We start from the raw sequence: 16,891 nt of genomic DNA, 5'->3' as shown, positions 1-16,891 counted from the left end.
AGCAGGAGTGACAGTCACTGTAGTATCCTTTTCAGTATAAATATATTTGGTACTTGTCTGCACCAACACATGGTGAGAACAACTCTCTCCAGAAATGTTTCCCATACCATGTATGTAGATTACATTCCCAACAACTGCAGCAGCCTTATAGGAGCGACACTTCTGTGGGGTACTAATGCTTTGCTACTGCAGGTGTCAACTTTACAAGGATGACTATTAGCTAATCACATCTTCGTGTTTATTGACTGCAGGTACGAAGTGGCTGTGCCTTTATGGTCCATGTGTGTCAGGATGAACACCAGCTTTACAACGAGTTTTTCACAAAACCAACACCAAAATTGGAGTAGGTGGTATATATTGTTCTTGTTTTACTGTCTGTAATGTTTAATAAGTTGTTACACAGTAGGGCTTGTCTACACTGCTGCAGTAGTCAGTCCCAGAACTGGGGAGCTTGAGCGTTACCCCACTCATCTGAGACTGGATATACAGCAGCAAGGCTGCTTTGCAGTTTTTCATGCGTCTCCCTTGGTCTGCAGCGGATCTGAGAGTAGGCAGTAGGGACAAGCCCAGAACAGCCTTATTAGTGAATTTCTAGATCTAGAGTGCACCTGGGGACTTGAGTGATAAGTGTGTGCTCAAGCCTCTTGGTGCTGTGACTCATTGTTGCAGCAGTATAGATGAGTCCATGGGATACTGAGGTAGCTTAATAAGCTTGTACCCACACTCCAGGTGCTCCTGTTATACACTTCAGAAACAAAGCTTTCATAAAAAAAAGAAGCCCTGCAGTCCTAATTCTGAGATTATTTTGAAAACTTGAATTTAACATAAATGACAGATGGTCTGAGAGTTAGGCAGTGGGAATTATGGCAGTCTCTGTTATTCTAATTCTTATAACAGGCCTGTCATTGTGATATCTGAGCCTGAGCTCTCCCTGATTCCTCTCAGTGGCTGTTAACACTGATGCTTAACAATAGTTGTTTATATTGCTAATCAAATCATGTAAGGGAGAGGGACATTCATAGGCCACACAGATTGTGATATCTTGAATGACACATGATTTTGTCAAATGACACATTGGTCAAGTGTAGGTGAAGAAGACAGTCCTTTTTCTTGCTGAATCTGCCCCCTAAAACTAAAAACTAGAGGTGAAGAACAGAGCTTAGAGGGTACCGGTGCCACACTAAAGGCAAGCCTAGCTCCCAGAGTTGAAAAGGAAGTTTGAGATCCTCTAATGTGTGCCAAACCTAAAAAGCCCAGTGGGTCTTTGTAGCTTAAGCATCACCCTTCTGAGGAGGAGTCTGGGGCTGTCTGAGGACCATCAAGATGGAGCCAAGCATAAGAGAACACGCTGTATTTTGGCAGTCTCTAAAAACTGCTGAGTAATTCCGCTTTTTTGCATTTTGTATTGACAAAGCCCAGTAGAGGAGCACTAGTACACTCTACCTCCCCCTTTTTGTTTCTAGTTCTATCTAGGGGCATCAGTGGGAATCTACAATACGGACCTATGGCTAGGATGTTTTCTGTTTCTTGTTCACCCTACGGAGTTCCTGTTACTTGAAGTACTTTTTGTTGCTCAAAGCTGAGTTCTCAGGCATTGTCTACTCACTTTTTTTTCACTGACTTACTAAAGTTTAAAAACCTAATTAATTAGCTCAGTGCAACACCATTATGTGGATATTCTTCATTAAACCAGTTAAAAAAATCTGTGCAGACAAGCCTTTACATTCTAATTTAGAAACTCAAGCCATAGTTCAGAAATCTAATTTAAAATTTTGACAGCTAGTTTTGAATGTAGATGAAAAACAGTTATAGCTTATTAGTCATAAATCCGTTTTCTTCCTTTCCTCCTGGCTTTTTCTACATTTTTCACCTCCAAAAAAGCAAAGTTTGAGGCAAATGCTTCAAACTGAGGGTGTCTAATAAGCCTAATTTAGGCACACAATTGGCTGTCATATTTCCCAAAAGTGCTGAGGTACTGAGAGTCATTATTAGTTAGATGACAGAATAGATTTAGGAGCTCTGTTTCAGGTGCTAAATGTTGATGTGAATGGCCGGAATTTTTACTTTTGGAGGGGTGAATGTGTGTGTGGCAGCTGAGCAGTTTTCTTCTTCTTGGCTCTAGTTAAGAGCAGAAGCTACTTGCTATGTTACATTATGCTGTTACATTTCTAGAGCTCTTACAGGGAGGCCCATATTGAAAAATGTGGTTTTTGTTAACTGCTCTGATTCTTGGGAACACTGATGAAAGGAATCCAAACTCCCACGTGCTATTGACTGTCACTCATTCTTCCTGAACAGAAACGGTTTATCTAGGATAAGAAGACTGAGACTGGAGTAAACTTGCAAATGTACCAAACCATCTAATTTAAATACTTCAAATATTTCCTTTACTAATTTGCACACATTATTAACATTTTCAGATTGTTTCTAGTCGCATATTGTAACTTCATTGCATGATCAAGAAGCAGCTAGTTTGAGACGGGGAGAACCCTCATTAAACACAAATCTTGTGTTGTAGCAAAGGGAATGTCACAAGTGACACAGAATGAATATTAGCATTACCATATGTGCTTTAATGTGATATTTTTTTAAACATTGCTGAATTAAAATGCCATGCCTTGATTTCTACACAGTACTCTTATAGAGAAGAAATAAGAAACTGTTATCAATTGTCTCTGAGGCTAGTTATTTTAATTATTGAATGTTACGTAGTTCTGAAATGAATGGTAATTTCAATTGGATTGGAATAACAAAATCATGTTATGTTGAGAACATCTAGTATTTTGACATACAGGAGCTATTCTTCCATGTGATATGAACTTAGTTAGTATTTTGGTACCCTAGAAATATTGTTAATAATGCTTACATATATATATTTTTTTATTTCATAGTGAACTTTTGGAGAAATTGTGTCTCTCATTATATGATGTCCTCAGGCCATTGATCATCCACGTTATTCACTTAGAAACTTTGTCTGAACTCTGTGGCATTCTAAAAAATGAGATGCTTGAAGACCATGTACAGAACAATGGTAATTCATAAGTGGAATATGAAATTTACACTGTTTTACTATTAAATTTAGCAGGGTATGCACAGTTTGTCTTGTATATTCTGTGTGCCACAAGCTTATTTTATGTCAGCTTTGTGCTGATGGTACAAATGGCTATTTTTAAAAACATTTTCATGCAGACAAGTATGTAAATGCATTCTAGAGATTCCTGTTATCCTTTAATTTGGTTTGTTTTTTGATCCTCTGGATTTTACAAATGTAAAATCCTCAATTCTGCAGTCACTTTTTCTTATGTGTGATAACTTGAGCTCAATAGGACTGCTCAAATCAGAAAATCTGTGCGCTTGTTTGATGTAGAGTCAGGGTACAATGAGAAAAATACTTTTACATCTGGCCAAGGATTTTGTTTTGTTAATAAAAAAAAAAAAAAAAAAAAAAAAAGTTTTAGTATAGGTGAAGAAACTAGTTCATTTTGTGAATTGCTGTGTAACTTATAAAATCTCTTCATAAATCTTCAGGGCCTTTTCGGGTGTCTGTCACTTTGAGAGAGAGAATTGCACAGCAAAAGTATACAGAAATTTCTGTTCTTTATTTTTTGCTGTACAAATATCAGAAATTCAAGTCTGTTTTTAAAGGGCCTTTCATTTATGGATAACAAGCTCTTCTTTGTGTTGAGAAATGTTTTGAGCTTGTAACAGACATCATCCTTCCTACCGCAACATAAAAAGTGCATTTTAAATAAAATTTTAAAAATAAGGTTATTTCAGGTGCTCAGCTTTCTGTTTCTTGAATGTTTATAGTTTTGCTAGTTCTCCAGGATAAAAAAAGAATGAATTTTTAATGCAAAACAATTGAGAGGAAAATTTTTGGTCAGCTTTTTTTTTCACGTCATACAGAAGCAAAAAGGACATGGACCCATTTTTCTCTCTCTTTACAAGGCACTTTATAGTTTTCCCAAGTATGGTGTTACTGTCTCAATCTATAATGTTTGGTGCTACCTGTAGAAAGCAGAGATCTGGGGTTGTGAAGGTAATATGAGAAATAGATTATAATTCTGTCTTTAGAAAAATATTAAGGATAACAAAACAGGTTTGTTTTTTAATTTGGTTTGTTTTTTGATATCTCTGAGCTACTTTTAATTAGTAGTTTGCTATGTAAACACAGTAGTTTTGAAGTTTGATTTACAGTGCTTCTACTTGGACCATTAAGAACTTGCTAATTTTTTTGGAGCCGGTAAACCAAATTAGTTGGCTGTCTTGCAGTATGGTCTTGTCAGTCTACTTCGTGATGCTATCCATATGCCTAAATTATGTTGGTGCTTATATTTAGTAGACAAGCTGAAACTTCAGTTTTGGTGTTTTCAGCTTTTCCCAGATTGGGGGATTTATACATTCATTTATCTGCATTTTCTAATTCTGTCACATTTCCAGTTTGCACATTGGGGAAAACTTAGGCAAAGAGCACATAGGTGACTGGCAAAAGACCAAACAGCAAGACAGTGGCAGATCTTCAATTTGGGTTGCTTTGAAATTGACTGCCTTTCTGTGCAGCATATATGTTTTGTGACAAAGATCTTTGCGAAAGATGAAACTCAAAGAAGTTTACTTGTACTTGTACCTTTTCCAGAAGTTTTGAAAGAAATATGTTGATGTTCTTTTCAGCAGAACAACTGGGTGCGTTTGCCGCTGGCATCAAACAGATGTTAGAGGATGTGCAAGAACGCCTTGTCTACAGGACACACATCTATATTCAGACTGATATCACAGGCTACAAGCCTGCTCCAGGAGATCTTGCATACCCTGATAAATTGGAAATGATGGAGGTACAGGACAAGCTTGCATGTTGTTTACTTGGTTTCTTAATTTTATACACCATACACAGTTACATTGCAGGGCACAACAGATGAGAGTGGATAGAACCTTCTGATATTTAGCTATATTTAAAAGGAGTGATATTATCACAATTAAATCCCTTGATTAACCTGTAGTTTGAAGTCAGGTGATGTAGCACATTTTAGATTTAAATTAATCTGGTCAGTTTTTGCTATTGCATTAGTCTGAACTTTGAGACGTCTAACTTTCTCTTTAAAATAATCAAACAACAGAAATTGTAGTCCTGACTTTTGGTTATTGTCAACAGAGATTTGGAGTTAATTGTAAGAAAATATTCTGTGATCAGACAGTTTGTTAGTTGTGTTGTTTTCAAAATTGCTGTTCAGATACTATTTTGCTCTTGTATTTAAAAAAAAAAAAAAAAAAAAAATTATTTGCTTAGGTCAAAAATAGGTTCCAGTTGCTTTTGCCTTTATTTGCCACTTAAAGTAGTAATTTTCAACTCTTCACAGGGCAAATTTGTGCTCATAATACAACTGCTGGGAGGATTTTAAAAACATAATAATTTTACTTTATTGTAATAAAACAGTGTCCTATTGATGCAAGACCCCAGAAGGTAATTGTTCATAGAATAAAAATGTCAGTGAAACAGTATATTTGAAATATAATTCAAAATTTAATAATACGTTGTGCTATTGAAGTACATTATAATAAAAAGCAGGACTGCTGATATTTCCTTCCAATATGGTGGGAAGCAATCAGAACGTTGAATGATTTGATTGGAACCCTGCTGGCCTTGGCCAGCCTGTGTTTTTGAGATTTGTAACATTATTCAGCAATTCTGTTTTCCAACTGACTTGTCAGGACAGTTGGTATTGAGAGATTTGTCAAATTTACTGAAAATGACCAATCAGGAAAGGCAAGAAGCAGGATAGCTATATTGGCATAAAACACCTTTATGCCAATCTGCACATGGTGAAGGCAGATTATGTTGCTTTAGTTGTGTCCTTTTTACTCTAGACAAGGTCTTATTTACTGATGGTACCCTAGTTGGCATTAGTTTTGTGGTTACCCAGTCATGGCAAAGAGGAGAGAGAGTTTTACTTTTTAATTAATGGAATCACAGGGCTGAAAGGAGGTCACCTAGTCAAACTTTATGCTTGAGTCAAGATTATCCATGTCTGAACCATCCTTGCCAAATGTTTTTCTGAGCTGCACTTAAAAACTTTCAAAGATGGAGATTCCCTGACCTATCTAAGACATCTGTTCCAGTGCTTAACCAGAAAATTCTGTAGGATTTCCACCTTTTTTTTTTTGCCTTCGGTTCTCTCTCTCTCACTTGTTCAGTGATTTACTTCACTGTTGCCTGATCACTTCTAAACTCATGTTGACTATTTTGAGAGGGGTTCATGTGTCTGAGTAAATGGGATTAATAAAATGTTCTGCCAAAATGTCAGGGCAAGAGCATATTTTATGCTTTGTATTCAAGTGTTAATAGTCTATTTGATTTTCAAGCAGTTGCTGACAAGATGACCAACCGGTGAGGGGGAGGGAAAAAAACCCAAAGTGTAAAATCGCCATAGCGTGACAGAACTTTGAAATGCTAGCAGTACTGGGAAAACATTTAACTGAATTCCTATGGAGAATATGCTAAGGAGAATACTTGAGTGCTACCTTCTGATTTCATTTATCCTATAAAACCCCATTCTGTAGTTGATTTCTGTGGAATCCACTAGAATATTAAATTAGGTTTCAAAGGTTGTACTCAAACAGAAGTTCCTAAGCAAGCCCATTAGCAAATCATTTGCCACCAGGAAAAGTGGCAGAAAGGACAGGGGCTAAATACAGACAGTCAAAAAGCCTGAGGCTGAATTGATTCATTCTTTGCAAGTTAGTTTAAACTGCAGAGATTAAACCAAGAAGCAAGTGAACAGACATTCACTTTTGATTCAGGAAATGCAGCCACATGCCTGCAGTGGCTCAGGGCAGAGGATGGGGGATGCTAGAGCATGGCTCCCAGCCTGCCAGCGACTGCCAGAGGGAAGGGACTGAAGCTCCAAGGCTTCCCCCGATCCTTGCTCCAGCTGAGGGGGCATGGCCAGGCTCCAGCCTGGGGCTAGCATGCTGGAGGGTGGGAGTTTAAATCCTCTCCCTGGCCCACAGGGGACCCTAGCCCAGGTCTGCCTGGGTGGGGTGGAGAGGTGGGGTGGGGCAGTGCTTGCCATGCTGCTTCTCCCCACCCCCACCCCCACTCGAGGCTGCCAGGCTGAGGAAATGGTGGGTGGGGGAAAAAGGTTGTGGCATTGAATTCATAAAGCTTTAAACAAGAATAGTCATTTCTCTGAAGTGAGCATGTATTGAACACAGCAATTTGGAACCTCAAGTGCACAATGAAGAACAGCCAAAAATCTTTACCTAAGCTAAGATACAGCCCAGTAAAACACACACAGCTTAGTCTAACTTAAAATCGAATGTAATAAACCAGAAAGACGAGAGAAAGCCTTGCATAAGTTTTATGTAATCCTGGGGGCAGAGTGTCTCCTTACACCTGGGTATTCAGAAAATCCTTCTTGGGGAATCAGCAGGTGGTCTTAGGTGTTGGAGTGGAGACCCCACAAGCCTCATCTCTCAAGCAGAGATCAGGGGGCATGGCCAGTGCACTGATCTGGGGAAGGGGGGATTAAAGCCCCTCTGAGACCCTAGACCCCAGCTGGGGTTTGCCTGTGGGGGGCAGTCCCTTTCAGGCTGTTGCTTCCATCCCGCCCCCTCCCCCACTGCCTCTGATCCTGTGGGGAAAAGTTGGGCAGGGGCTGCCCCTACCCTGGCAAACCCAGCTGTGGTCCCCAGCCAGGCTTCCCACCCCCACCCCCTTGTCAGCCAGCCCTCACTGCCCCAGTTAGGGAACAGAGGGGCGGGGCCAGCCCTGTTCTCTAGAGCAGACAGCACAGCCCAGCCCAGGGCTGCAAAGCATGCTGGGATGCTGGGGGACTGTGATTTAACTTGAACCAGGAAGAGGTCTGGGGCAGAAGTTTCAGAAACCAGTTTGACCTAAATCAGTTAAGTCTGATAACTGCATTCAGTCAGATATATCTTAAACCAGTTACAGCCATTCTGAAACTGGTTTATGTGCACTAGAATTCTGTTTTGTTGCAGGTTTAAACCAGTTTCTGTTTACTTAAACTGGTTTATGTGCATCTTCTGTCCCTAGCCAGGCTGTTCAGTAAGAACCCATTAAAACAAAGCATGTTTCTTCTTGAAGTGTTTTTGTTTTATTAAAAATGAAGGTGGGAGGAAGCAACATTGCTGCATTCTTAAGAATTGTTTCTGCATGCATGACACCTTCAAGCTAGTGTAAAAAAAAAAAAAAAAAGAGGTCCCTGCATATTAAATCTTGCAATATGGATATCATAGCTGGATCCAGCGCATAAAACAGCTAGCAAAGATTCAGTTCTTGTGATCCTGTTGTAATACAGATACTGTGTTGAAGATACTGTGTACTCGGTGTCCACAATTTACTCAGAATGTATTCTTTCTCTTGTGCTTTGTTTGTTTGGGGTTTTTTTAGTCAAAATATATTACATGCCTTAAAAAATTATATTCATGGGTTTTGGTTCAACAATGACAGTTTTTGCAACTATGCTTAATGAAATAGTCTTCGTGTTAAATTACTCTTTATGTTGGTTGTAATATAGTTTGGAGGTGCATTTCTTAAATCAGTGTTTCCCAACCTTTTCCAGCCCAAGGCATACTTACATCAATAAAAAATGTCCACAGCACACCTGTTAAGGCATTCCTCATTCTCATAGCTATTGTAGCTCATTGCCATGGCAAAATTCCACAACACACCTGTTAATTTCTGACAGCACACTTTTGTGCCGTGGCACACTGGGTAGGAAACACTGTCTTAAATCATGGAAAAATGTCTTTTACCTAACTGGGAAGACTCAAAAAAAATATTACCACCTTAATTAACAGAATTTTTTCTTGTGTTTTTAAAATTGTTTAGCAATATTTCTGCTGCGTTTTACTTCTATTAATTGTAACAAGGCCAGTGCACCTATCAGATTGAGCTATGAGCTCATCGTTGCCATTTCTTCTAGTGTATCAGTAAAACTGTTTGTTATAACTGATTGAAATATTTTTCACCAAAAAGTGCTGTTTTTGTCAGTTGAGAGATTTTGAAAAATGTGCATGACAGTATCATTAAGAAAAAAGAAATGAAGCTGCGTGACAGTGTAGAGAGATCCTGTTTTGATATTTCCAGAATGGCATGTTTTGATTTTTTTTTCATTCAGAATAGCTTTTAAAAGTACCATATTTAAAAAGCTGAAGGTGGAAACTGGAATTAAACCTGTTAATTGACTGAACTGGAAATCTTTGGAATTTGTTTAATTTAACATTTTTAGTTTTTTGGTCCTTGTTCCTTTTTGAGACAGAAAAAAAATATTGAAATTGTGAAATTTTCTATAAAAGGGGAAGATCCAATTTCTACATTGCTTCATTACTTACTGAAGGTACAATCGTTTTCATTTGTGAAAAACCTTTAATGGCATTAGAATCAAACAGGGGTCACTGAACTCATAATTTAAAAACAAGAGTTGCACTGATGCCATGAAGGGTCTGAAGTAGCCTGCAGAACCTCGATTAGTGGGGATGCATGAGAAGGAACAAATTCAGCTCGACTCTAACATGACAGTGATGGAGTTTTTGTGTGTGGTAATGAATGATGATAATAAAATCTTGTTAAATTGAAGTGGAATAAGTTTAGTAGAGGACTAGAAAGAAACACACTTTGGAGTCCCTTGGTACCATTTTTAGAGGGTACTACTTTTTTTTAAGAACTGTACTTTAAGCAGAAATATATAATACTTCTGTATCTGAAATCACTGAAGTATTGCTCTGTTACTCCATTACCAGTAGCTACATTTTTTTTTTTTGTTTTTAACTAATTTTGTCCTGAACTACTGGTAGGGTGAGCACAACTTTTGTTACAAATTAATAACATATACATTGTAAACATATAATATTATAATGACTCTTTTATACAAGTGTTGGTGTTCCTGGTTTTCTTTTAAATATAGATATTATGTGGTACATCTTTCCTTTCAGGAAATTGCACAAAGTTTAAAAGATGAACAGAAGAAGCTGACCTCTGAAGCTTCATTTTCAGACGTTTGGCTAGAAGATCCAGAGTCCTCCAATCTAATTAAATCTGGTATGCCTGGGACTATATATTATGTTGTCAAACTAACTTATATTTGTAAAGAGATCATTAAATGGAACTAATAATGATAATAATTGCACTTGCCTCAAATAAGCTTATTTTCTTAAGGCTTATTTGAGGCATTGTTTAAGGAGAATATTGAGAGGAGCTGGTAATAAGATAGCTTTGGCTCAAGATCCTTATTTAACTTAGAACAGATGAACAGTTAAAATGTTTAAAATGGAAGAATGCCTTCCTGCTTGGAAGCATGAGCCAGTGCTACTGTTTCGTCTGTCTGCTTTCTTTTCACAGTAAGTGAAGCTAAAATACCATAGTTTATCCCCGAGTGAAATGAGATAAATTTAGTTTTACTTACAGTTTAGTTTTACTTCTTGTGGCATAGGAGTGAAAAGATGAAACAGTTACGCTAAATACGACTGCATCAAATTACACTGTGTAAGGGGGGGAAGAATGTGTCTGTTCCATCCATATGTACTTAGTCTCTTAAAATTTGCAGTAACTTAATACCATAACCTCTGTAATTGTGGCAGGTCTGTGCCACAGATGCAGTTTGTTCTGTGAAGTATTACTCTTGTTGTCAAACTGCTTGACAATGCTGTGTTTTTGCATGAACATTTTAAAAGATAAGCTCACATGTGTTTTTTTGTAAAAAATTCCTACCTCTATCAACTCCCTGCTTGTGAATGGTGGGTTTGTTAGCATTCTAACCAAGTTGAGAGAATAATTTAATATGATTCTGGCTTTCCTGTTAAATGAACACTTGAAATTTGTAGTTCAGGAATGCATTTCAGATGGGGAAAAACGGGTACTGACAGTGATTTGCATCCTTTTTATTGTGTTTCTTATTAACTGATTGTAACAGCTAAGCTCCAAGCTGCTAAAGTAATTCATGCTGTGGTCTTTGAATTTTAATACCTCAGTCTGGGATCCATGTTTTTATAAACTGCTGTGAACAGGGAACTAATTCCATGAAGTTGCTGGTATCAGTTCTGTTCATGCGTTCCCATGTGTCTGGAATATTTGAGTGCATTTTTCTGTCTGTCTTATTACAGGTTGCTAGCATCTTTCTAGGTCTCTTTCAGTTGCCTGTGCTCTTCTTCTAATTGACTACCATATTATTATCTACTGTTGACATACAAAGCCTGCAAATAAGACTCAGTGTTTCAGCTAGGACCCTCAATTATAGATACCAACAAACTGCTATTAATTCTAATAATGGATATAACTTACACTTGCTGAGTTAATAGATTATTTTAAAGAATCCCCAGCAAGCCAATCACTTCATCCTGTGATTGATTTATGCAACTCTTTTTGATTTTATTTTTTTTAAATAGATGCCAATAGGTTTAACTTTTAATTGGCACCTTGACAAATGTTGTCCCAGAAACTAGGGGGAAAATAAATGCGTTTGTCTTCTGTGAGACACTTACTTGATTTCCTTCCTTTTCTTCTCTCCCTCAGAAGGTCTCTTGTGGAGTCTCATGGACATGTGCTCTGTTTTCTATCCCCCCCCCAATTCATTCTCCCATATAACCCCTTTCAGCATCTGTGCCTCTCATCCTTTTGGCAGCCAAGATGCTAATATTTTTACAAGAGAAATGCCTATCAAACCAATACCATGAATAATAGTACTAGAGAAAAACCTTCTTTGGGTAGGTGATAGTACACATTAAATTGGCCAGGAGTGGGGGATTAGCTGATTAACTCCAAGTGAAGCCAGAATATTTGTTCTGTGATGGATCACCTGCTGGCTTCAAAATCAAAGAAGCAAGTGTGGTAGCAGATTTAAGAGAGGAAAACTTGAGAGGGAGTTTTTACCATACTGCAGTTTAAATTATTTTCTTTTTGATGGTAACATAGACTTTTTTTTGTGCTTTCAAGAGAAATATTGTTTTCCCTATCTCCTTAAATATGTGCTTCAGACCAAGTGTTGGCAACCATTTATGAATGGCAGGCTGCTGCTCGTGACCTAGCTGCCATCGATTCCCTCCACAGCTCCCCAGCCCTCCCTGCTTTGTGCTGAAGGCTGCTCTCTAGTTCTCATGCCACCCTTATGAGTATCTGCTTAGTTACACCACTGAATGCCACCATTTCCCCCGTCCTCCCCCCCTCATTGCTAGCAGAAGTGGATTGGTGGCAGGTGGCAGAGGAATGCATAGCATGGCATAGGCTGAATCAAGTGTCCACGGAACAGATCTGGTCTGCGGGTTGTATATTGCTGATCCCTGTTTTTGGAGTATATTTACAAATTTGACTATCCCACATGAATCTGAATTCAGACCCTACTCAGCCCAATGTTCTGAGTGTTCTTGTGTATCACGGGTCAGGGTTTCTCTTCAGGATATGAAAATTAATTTTACAAGTGTAAAATACGAAACACTATTGGGGGTGGGTGGGGCACGTGGTCCAGCATTTTGTGAAGTTCACTAGAGAAGGATAGTCATAACTTTTTTAACGTGTGTTCTGCTTTTAAATAGGTTCAGCTGAATCTCTTAATCCCAGACCGCAGACCACTATTTCACCAGCAGATCTGCATGGCATGTGGTATCCCACAGTCCGAAGGACTCTAGTGTGTCTCTCCAAGCTGTACAGATGTATAGATGTATGCACAAACTTCTCCTTTCATTGGAACTTATTGACACATTTTAAATAAAATATATCATAGTGCTTGGGGTCGGAATGGACCTAAACAGATCATCAGGTCCGACCCTCTGCCTCAGGCAGGAACGAGTGCCAAAGTCATATCACCCCAGCCAAATATCTGTCCAGCCTCCTCTTGAAGACGCCCAAGGTAGGAGAGAGCACCTCCTCACTTGGGAGCCCATTCTAGAGTCTGGCAGCTCTGACTGTAAAGTATCTAATGTATGTAAGCATACACTAGAAGTATGTAGAAGATCCCCAAACCATCTTATTTTAGGTATAAATGGAAAATGCTGGGATTTTATTGATGTTGATCTTTTTTTTACTGACATCCTATGGCCAAAGCATCTAAAATGAATTTTTTTGTATGTGTAATCAAGGCTCTGCCAATGTGTGCCTACAGGAAAATTGTTTTAATTCATTGCAAGATAATGGGCTTGTTGTAGAGAGTACTTTGTGAAATGTTTTGGCCCTATATTCTGCAGGGCATTAGCTTTGGTGATGATAATGGTCACATCTTAAGACTGATAGATCTCTGTTTACCTTTGAATTTTTAAAAAATGTTTTAGCAGTCTTTTGCAGTCCTTTTATTAGTACAACTGAACGAAAAATGCACAGCACATGAACACAGAAGACTGAATCTACATGTCTAACAGATGAAGTAGGCATCTGGTTCATAGTTATCTGAATAAATAATTATCAGATCAACTCTTTTTGAAGGGAAGTTCTCAAATTTGTATTTACATCACCTGACGATCTTCAGGGTTGATAAATCTTTGAGAAATCCTGTGAACACAGGTATTTTTCCTGTATAGTGCTTTTTGCCCACGACTCTCAGAAAAAAGGAATAAATTGATATCCTGGTTTGAAAAATGTAATTTGTGAAGCTGATATTTGAGGCAATAAAAGACAGACTGGAAACAGTTTAAGTAGTTAACCTTTTGGCGGCAGTTTCAATAAAAATAGTATTTGCCATAATTGTTTTTGGTTGGAGTCCTTTGTTAGAAAAAAAGGAAAGGGCAGTATACCATTTTTTTTACAAGATCCAAAAATAAGGGACATTGTATGTTAAGCAACAAGGTGTAATGAAGTGGGCAAGTGCAAACCAAGGGTCGTCTTAGAGTGTTTTGAAAGTGATGCTTAATTATTAGGATCTTTCCTACCCTGCAAGTGAAAAAGTGTTGTTACGGCTAGTCTGAAACTTTTTCATTTGAAAGATAGCAAAGACTGAGTCAGGGTTTTATAGTAAGTACCCTTCACCCTCCACAGTATTTCACTTTATCAACTATATGTAAGCAGTTTAAGTGTTATTAGTGGTATATTTTGGGAAAATCAGGGAAGCCATTCCATATGAACAAGGGTAGGAATGTGCAAAGTGACTCTTTAAGCTTTGTAAGCAATCTACCAATTGCTTTTTCTGGTTTTTTTCTTTCTCGTTTAATTCCCTCCAGAGGGCAGTGTTTCAAGGATTATCACAGGAGGCCTTATCTGCCTGCATTCATTCATTGTTGGGAGCTGCAGATTCAATTACCAAAAACAAGGTCAGACAAAATAATATCTTTCCAAAGTGTATCAGTGTTCATAAGGTAGATTTTTTCATACATAATGAAGGTCCTTTAAACAGTTGTTCAGAATCATGTTGAAATCTCCATTACAATGCATTGTCTGATCCCAGAATGCTGTGGGAATTGTTAGCATTCCATTGTGATAAGGTTTTGTAAAGCAAAGATAATGACATGCATGCAAACCTAGCTGAAATGCAAAAATTGTAGAGCTAACAAGCATAGGCTACTGTAAATTATATGAATTCAAACAAACAATACCCTATAGCAGGACCCTAATGAATATTTCTGCACCTAGTATTTTGTTTATGTTGTACAACTTCTTTTACTGGATTTGTAAGTATTTCTGGGGAGGAGATTCGATAAGGCCAGTAAGTGCAAGTATTTGCAGATATAGCAAATATTCAATACTTCTATAGATTGTACAAGCTTAAAAAGATATTGACAGTGTGTTATGAACTCCGTACAAAAATAATTTAATGAAATTTAGAAAGGGTTCCACTGAAAATAACTGTTAATCTTCCATTGTAAACTTTTGAACACAGGTATTATGGTATTATTCTAGCTCAGGACAACAAAGAAGGAAAATGTTTACAGTCATATTTTGCACTCTTGTTTAATACACTAACCATGATAGATTATAGAAGTGATAAGAGGATTTAGTCTTTAGAAAAAACTTCAGGTGTTGGTGTTTTACACTTGTAATGCATTATATTGTAATATGCTTATTTTCTAGCGATTGAAAGAAGAACAGTTGTGAACAGTTGTGCAGTAGAGCCTCTTATGATAATGATTTGAGGAGAACACAGTTATATGGAAAACATTTTTTCTTTAGGTTTCTATGATGATCCTTTTATACATAACTTGTTTCAATTGCTGAAGTTAAAGAATAGCAGTACAGTAACTATGTAATAAATCAGCCTTTGCCTAATGTACCCTAGAGATCTCAATCCTGCACTGAATGCTATTCACGTATTTGCTTTTATAGGACTTGGATCTAAGCCATGTTGGCCTTAATTTGTGTTGCATTAAACTCTTACATGAGTACTGTTAGGGAAAGCCATACTTTTCTTTTTAAGCTAATTTCCGCACTAGTGATATTTTTGGTTAAAATTAAAAATGCTAATCTTATATTTTTTCTTCACCAGTTTTATTCATGAATTGTTTTTTTTTTTTTTAAAGTGTAAGGTTTTTGTTTGTTGCCAAGGAGCCATCTTCACAGTGTGAAGGCAAATACTGCTATTTATATAATCTTGTAGAAAACTTTCTCCTAGCTAGCAAAGGGGGCAATATTGCATCCTGCTTCATTTATCTCAACAAGGCATGAATGTCAAAGTTGTGGGGAGGAAGATGCACGCAATGTAGAATGTATAGCTAACATAAGAAGGAAGGGAAAAAATTATTAGTGTGGCGAGCTTGGCCTCATTGTACTCTTCACATCTTTGTTTTACTCCCTCAAAATTAACTAAGCTTTACAATTAATTAAAAAAAAACAGACTAGCAAATGCTACATCTGTAACATGGTAGAGCTATTGCTGCACTTGTGTTAACACCTTACTTTGGATAATTAAAAAAAATATCACAACCATAATGGTTTTGAAATGTAATAAAATATGAAAGAGAAATTATACTTCGTTTCTGTGAGAGAGGAATCTGCAACCGTATTAGATTGGGAATATATGTATGTGCTGAGATCCATGTTGTGACAAGTCTGTGACCAAGCTCTGTGGAGTGTGCGAATGGTATTTTTCTGTAGAATGACTTATTGAAAAATGGACTGTCAGACATGAGCTATAATTATTGTTACTGTAAAGCAAAAATGGTTTGTAAGTTGTAAACTGAGGACTGTATTCTGTTATAGTAACTTACTAAAATAGGTAGACAAACTTCTACTTCTGCTTTATTAATAATTTTTCTTTAAAATTTTGACCCCAGTGTTTTTCGTTTCTCTTATTATAATATAGACCCAGGTTGATGGACAGCTTTTCTTAATAAAACATCTTCTGATTCTTCGTGAACAAATTGCTCCTTTCCATACTGAATTCACCATTAAGGAAATTTCCCTGGACCTTAAGAAAACTAGAGGTACTGCACAGTGCTGGCTGACAAAGCTGGGGGGGCTCGCCCTACCCTGATGTGCTAGCAAAGGTTTTGGGTTTATTTTATGTTCACCTGCAATCATTTGCATGTCTGCTATATTTTCTTGCTTTGTTCTGATCCTTTCTGAAACACATTCTCTCTCTGAATGGTAGCTCAGGCTGCTGCTAACAAACTCTGTTTTCAGCTAAGAGCTAGAGTTGTGCCTTTGCTCTTGACCTCTCCAGTTCAGATATGTTAACTTTAAAATAAGTAACTGCTAAATAGTAAGCTTCATGTTCATGCTACACTGAAATGTCTTTCTACTTTGCTGTATTCTTTAGAGCTTGCTCTTGTTTCTAGTATCATTAAAACCAATCTGCTAAATATACATCTTATTTGCCTAATACAGAATAAAATCTTCTCCAGGCTTTTTTCTGTGGAACTTGAAAATCATTCCTTCTTGCAAAATTAGTCAATATTTTGTTGATCTGATTGTGTAGTTTCATGAAGCTGTCATGCATCTAGTTTGTAGGGAAAATACACG

At 37.5% G+C, this 16,891-nt stretch overlaps 1 protein-coding gene across 2 annotated transcripts in view; it reads left to right on the top strand.

Annotated features, from left to right (window-relative positions):
- The window catches only part of COG3 (component of oligomeric golgi complex 3), a 47,776-nt gene that overhangs the window by 12,981 nt on the left and 17,904 nt on the right, over positions 1–16,891 (top strand). The window contains exons 10-16 of one of the 2 annotated variants that reach the window (XM_025214727.1): positions 252–343; positions 2,892–3,031; positions 4,675–4,832; positions 9,952–10,057; positions 12,544–12,668; positions 14,158–14,247; positions 16,233–16,353. In XM_025214727.1, coding sequence (XP_025070512.1) covers positions 252–343; positions 2,892–3,031; positions 4,675–4,832; positions 9,952–10,057; positions 12,544–12,668; positions 14,158–14,247; positions 16,233–16,353 — 832 coding nt within the window. Of the gene's footprint in view, positions 1–251; positions 344–2,891; positions 3,032–4,671; positions 4,833–9,951; positions 10,058–12,543; positions 12,669–14,157; positions 14,248–16,232; positions 16,354–16,891 lie in introns of both variants that reach the window. The other variant, XM_025214726.1, reaches the window with a different exon arrangement.

The sequence above is a fragment of the Alligator sinensis genome, unplaced genomic scaffold (assembly GCF_000455745.1).
Source record: "Alligator sinensis unplaced genomic scaffold, ASM45574v1 scaffold1219_1, whole genome shotgun sequence".
Lineage (NCBI taxonomy): Eukaryota > Metazoa > Chordata > Crocodylia > Alligatoridae > Alligator > Alligator sinensis.
This window is presented reverse-complemented; position numbering and strand designations above follow the sequence as displayed.